Below are 6,000 nucleotides of genomic sequence, written 5' to 3' on the forward strand. Positions count from 1 at the left end.
CGTTTTAAAAGAGGAGAAAACACGAAAAAAATGAAAATTAAATTTTGAAACATAGTTTACCTTCAATTTCGACTCTTAGAAATTCAGAATTCAACCGAAAAAAATGAAGAGAAAAACTAGCTAATTCGAACCTTTTTGAAAAAATTAAAAAAAGAATTTATGGAACATCATTGGTAATTTTTCCTGATTAAGATTAATTTTAAAACTTTGATGAGATGTTTTAAATAGGTTAAAATCCAATCTGCACTTTGTTAGAATATATAACAAATTGGACCAAGCTATATTTCTAACAAAGACGAATTATTATTTCTTCAGATTTTCCAGAACAAGAATTTTAAAAGAAATTCAAAAGACTTTGAAACAAGATTTGAATTTGATTCTACAGATTTTCTAGATTTGCCAGAATATTTTTTTTGAATTGTAATCATCATAATTTGAAGAAATATTTCAAAAATATTTTTCGTCGAAAAAACAGAAGCTAAAATGAAGAATTAAATGAAAATGTATTTATTATTCTTTACAATAAAAAATAAAAAAATACTTGAACATTGATTTAAATTGTCAGGAAAGAAGAGGAAGGAATTTAAAAGGTAAAAAGGTATATGTGTTTAAAAATCCTAAAATCAATTTCTAAGGTTGTATTTTTTCTCTAAAATTGTCTTTCTGAAAGTTATAAGAAGCAAAGTAAAAGAATAAATGAATTTATTTAAACAAGTGAAGACCAAGTCTTAAAAGTATGTTCTTGGATTTTCAAATTTGAGTTTTGTCTCTCTTAAAATTAAAAATGTGGAGCAAAGCGAGACCAGCTTACTAGTAAATAAATACAATTTAAAAAAATAGAGGCAGCTCACTGGTAAGTGCTGCTATTTGAGTTATTTTTAGAACAGGCCAGCGGGCGACTCATCTGGTCCTTACGGGCACCGCGTTGGTGACCCCTGTTCTAGTGGGATCTATTCATATTCCATTGCTTTTTTATTGAGCGAGCCACTCCATAAAGACATCTGGTCATGCAGAGTTGTGCAGCTACTGTATGCTGGCTTCTGCACGCGTGTGGAGCGTTACCATGGAGACCAACCTCCTGTTGGGAGGTAATTAGATGCCTGTTGAATTCCCTACTGTGCACCCCCCACTTTTCTGTTTTTATTCCATCAAAATTCCTTCTTGTTCCTGCCTTCTTTCCCTCGTCCACACAGGGGGTCTTTGGCCCTGGTGACAGATTGACTCCATATGTGAACTTTGACCTGTCAGGCACATCATCAACATTGTCACCAAAGGCCTGAAGGTCCATTTGTCCATTTTCCTGTTCTCTAGACCAGGGGTCACCAACGTGGTGCCCGTAAGGACCCAAATGAGTCGCCCGCTGGCCTGTTCTAAAAATAACTCAAATAGCAGCACTTACCAGTGAGCTGCCTCTATTTTCTTAATTGTATTTATTTACTATCCTAGTCTAGTGACTCAAAGCACTTTTACATAGTGAAACCCAATATTTAAGTCACATTTAAACCAGTGTGGGTGGCACTGAGAGCAGGTGGGTGAAGTGAAGTGAATTAGTGAAGTGAATTATATTTATATAGCGCTTTTTCTCTAATGACTCAAAACACTTTATATAGTGAAACCCAATATCTAATTTTTACATTTAAACCAGTGTGGGTGGCACTGGGAACAGGTGGGTAAAGTGTCTTGCCCAAGGACACAACGGCAGTGACTAGGATGGCGGAAGCGGGGATCGAACCTGCAACACTCAAGTTGCTGGCACGGCCACTCTACCAACCAAGCTATACCGCCCGCATATATAAAAGGGGAGAAGGAGGTGGAAAGCCCGCAGCAGTGCACGAGGAGCGAAAACAACAGAGAGCAAGACGACGACGACGACGACGGCTGAAAAGCAACCGAGGAGCGAGCAGCAGAGAAGGAGCCGAAAAGAGACCAGACCTGAAGACAAGCTGTATTAAAAAATAAAGCGAGTCAAACCTGTTCGAAAGAAATGTCCTTCCTTGATGGTCCGTGGAACCCGCACGACAACAGCAAGCGACTGTCACAATCAAATAATATTATTGATCTCATTCGCGGAAGAGACGAAGAAAATGCCAGCAATCGTCACACACACGTCAACCAATAAGAATTTGGAGGTGGAAAGCCCGCAGCAGTGCACGAGGAGCAACAACAACAGAGAGCAAGACGACGACGACGAGGGCGGCTGAAAAGCAACCGAGGAGCGAGCAGCAGAGAAGGAGCTGAAAAGAGACCAGACCTGAAGACAAGCTGTATTAAAAAATAAAGCGAGTCAAACCTGTTCGAAAGAAATGTCCTTCCTTGATGCTCCGTGGAACCCGCACGACGACAGCAAGCGACTGTCACAATCAAATAATATTATTCATCTCATTCGCGGAAGAGACGAAGAAAATGCCAGCAATCGTCACACACACGTCAACCAATAAGAATTTGGAGGTGGAAAGCCCGCAACAGTGCACGAGGAGCAACAACAACGGAGAGCAAGACGACGACGACGACGAGGGCGGCTGAAAAGCAACCAAAGAGCGAGCAGCAGAGAAGGAGCTGAAAAGCGACCAGACCTGAAGACCTGAAGAAAAGTCTGCTCAAGGACACAACGGCAGTGACTAGGACGGCGGTAGCGGGGATCGAACCTGGAACCCTCAAGTTGCTGGCACAAGCCTAAAATCACTACTGTGTCTATTTTAATGTAAATTGCACCTGTGGATATATTGTTTAGGTCCAGAACTAAGAGATGAGTGTCAGTATTAGTGAGGCCCCTTTACAGTTCCAATTACATATTAGCCTGACTGATTCCTTAATTGATTAAAAGGTGTCCTAAGATCCTTTTGGGTGTACGCCCGGTTAGGCTGTCTGCTATATTCCCGCTTTGATTGCCCGGAAGGGAATTATATCATGTCTGCGGAATACACAATTGGAATTCCCGCGCACCCCCGCCCTTTATTCTTCACGGCACCATAAACCTTGCGAGCGCCGATAAAGCTGTCACCGCAAGCACACTAACAGCAACTGTGTCTGCCTGCCTGCCCCCAGACAGACAGACAGGACCTTTTCCGACACAAACGCTCTGCAACCCCGCGCTCGTACTCTCGCTGCCAGCACACCTGGAATCCTACGCAGTATTGGAAGGAATGTGTGTGACTGTACCTGCACACCTGTCTGACTCAACCCGGCTCACTCTCACAATCTACACTGGAAGCTACCAGAAGTCGCAGAACACGCGGTTGACAAGATGTTCTTTTACCGCAACGCCAACACACTACACCAGGGGTGTCGAACTCAAACGGAAGAAAGCCGCGGGCCAAGGTTGAACAAATGAACCTTTTAATAGGGACCCAAACAAGTTTTGCATTGAATATTGAACAAGAAAGGGTTATATAACTTAATAATGACACGCAAAATCAAGTTTCAAAGAATAATTAAAGCTACAAGCAGCGTTGGTCGGGTCCGCCTTTGGCCGCTGCCAAGCCCTGGTCTAAGTCAGAGCTACATAGAGGTCTTTGTTTCATGTCTCTACGACATTCCTAACAGAAGTTACAAGCAGTTTTGTCTGGGTTTTTACCTAGGGGGCGCTAGAGCGCAATTTTGACTTTTGGGGTTTGGTTTTTTTATTAGATGGCAATTTTCACCAGTCCTGATGTGTGTGTAAAATTTGGCGAGTTTTGAAGCATGTTAAGGGGGTCAAATTACAGATCGGCGTTTCTGGATGTTGTTGATAAATGGCTTTCGCTTTGCATAGTAGAGCTTTAACTTGCACTTTGAAGCATTTTAAGGGGGTCAAATTACAGCTCAAAGAGGCAAAAATTACATTTTTTAAGAAACTTTGCGCAGAGGTTCTTTGAAGGCGCGTAAAATCAAAACCGGAGCAGTAATCAAAACTTTGTTGGATAGTTTTAATCAAAAGGGTTCAATCTCTCTCCTGTGCGAGTTTGAAGTCAAAACGACAAACGCACTGGGAAGAGTTTACGTTTGAAAAAGGTGACGGGTTTTTACAAAACTTTTATTTTGAAGGGGTCATTTTTAACTTCCTACTGATTTTGGCCAAAGGATGTCAATTATCTAAATGTAGGTCTAAGTGAGACCTACATAGAAGTTTTTGTTTCATGTGTTTCCGGCATTCCTACTGGAAGTTACAAGCAATTTTGTTTGTGTTTTCTTCCTAAGAGCAGTTTTTGCTGTGTTTTATTCAAAAATTGCGCTAGAGCGCATTTTATAATTTTCGCGTTTGTTTTTTTCATTAGATTGCAATTTCTGCCAGTACTGATGTGTGTGCCAAGTTTGATGAGTTTTGAAGCATGTTAAGGGGGTCAAATTACAGCTCAAAGAGGCAAAAATTGCATTTTTTTGCGAAAATTTTGCTTTGAATGACTTTTTGCAAAATTTCTGAATGAATCAAACATTCAAGCCTTGAAGTAGCAAGAGAAAGTGCATGAATAAAACGTTAATTATTGCTCAGTTTGCTACACTGATTTGCTTTAACATAGGGCTGGGCGATAAAACAATAACAATATACATCACGATAGAAGTGTGAAGTGAATTATATTTAAATAGCACTTTTTCTCTAGTGACTCAAAGCGCTTTACATAGTGAAACCCAATATCTAAGTTACATTTAAAGCAGTGTGGGTGGCACTGGGAGCAGGTGGGTAAAATGTCTTGCCCAAGGACACAACGGCAGTGACTAGGGTGGCAGAAGCGGGAATTGAACCTGCAACCCTCAAGTTGCTGGCACGGCCACTCTACAAACCGAGCTATGCCGCCCCATATTGCCATCATAGTGCAGCCTACACTGTCTTATGTTTGTCTGCCATCAACTAGTCACACTTATCATTACACCATGTACCAAATAAAAAAACTTTGAGGTGGGTAAGCTCAACCAAACTTATTCCTTACATTAGGCCCACCAAGTCGAGTTTTGAGGGGGAAAAAAAAATATTTTAGCTGTGCTGTCAGGTTCAAACACTGATGACAATATCAATAGAAAATGGGGTCGATAGAACGTTCGATAATTTCACTGAGTTCTGTTAGAAAAAAAGAGGAAGACAGGCCGATGCGCAACCGCACGGCATTCTGGGGGGTGTAGGCGGAGGAAGGCAATCTGGGAAATGCTAACAGGAAAAAAAAAAGGCAACAACGGCTAGCTGACGACGAGGAGTGATACGAAACGGGAATATGAGTGCGGCAGCACGAGAGGAAATTGTAAATAAAAAAGGAAACGTCACGTCACCAGTTTGGCAGTATTTTGTCACAGAAATACTTTGTATAGTTAAAGATGTCACAGTTATTAGTTTGTGATGAACCCCAAGATGCAGAGACAGAGGCAGGCATAGAATATGAAAACATGATTTAATTAAAACTAAACAAGAACAAACAAAAAGCACGCACGTGGACGGAATGACAAACTAAGGGAGCTAGCACTGGAAGCTAGAAAACAAAAAGGAAATTTAGCATGGAAGCTAGTGGAGGGCAAACAGAAAAACTGGAAATAACTAATGGCTAACAAGAACGGCTTACGGCGACCAGGACAAAATGTAGCACGACAGGTAATAGCTGAAAAAAATCACATCGACAAGACAAGAGCAACATGTGGCAACGACAAATCCAGCAACTGACACAAGACAAAGCAGGTACAAACAGGAGCGGGCTGATTGGCAACAGGTGTGGCCAGGTGCCAATCAGTTGCAGCCGAGGAGGAACACAGCACTCAGGGAACAAGACAGGAAGCTGACAAAATAAGAGCACTAGACAGGAACTAAAGACAGGAGATACTAAACGCAGAGGAAAAAACTAAAACATAAACAAACTGTCAGGGGAAAGGCTGACAAAAGACTTACGGTCATTAGAAAACATGACTGCACATCATAATGGCAGCTACACTTTCCATCTTAAAGATCTAAAAAAAATTATTTGGGAATGTCCGGCGGGCCAGATTGAAAAGCTCAACGGGCCGCATGTGGCCCCCGGGTCTTCATTTGCCCAGGGTCTGATT

The 6,000-nt window shown here is 41.6% G+C and overlaps 1 protein-coding gene across 1 annotated transcript in view; it reads right to left on the reverse strand.

Moving 5' to 3' along the window:
- LOC133553644 (ras-GEF domain-containing family member 1C-like) overlaps positions 1-2,515 on the reverse strand; it is a 91,360-nt gene extending 88,845 nt beyond the window's left edge. The window contains 1 exon segment of the mRNA XM_061902096.1: positions 1,972-2,515. Within this exon segment, the coding sequence (XP_061758080.1) occupies positions 1,972-2,064 (93 nt within the window). The 5' untranslated portion in view covers positions 2,065-2,515.
- Between the last annotated feature and the right edge of the window lie 3,485 nt (positions 2,516-6,000).

This window comes from Nerophis ophidion, linkage group LG05 (genome assembly GCF_033978795.1).
Source record: "Nerophis ophidion isolate RoL-2023_Sa linkage group LG05, RoL_Noph_v1.0, whole genome shotgun sequence".
NCBI classification, from domain to species: Eukaryota; Metazoa; Chordata; class Actinopteri; order Syngnathiformes; family Syngnathidae; genus Nerophis; species Nerophis ophidion.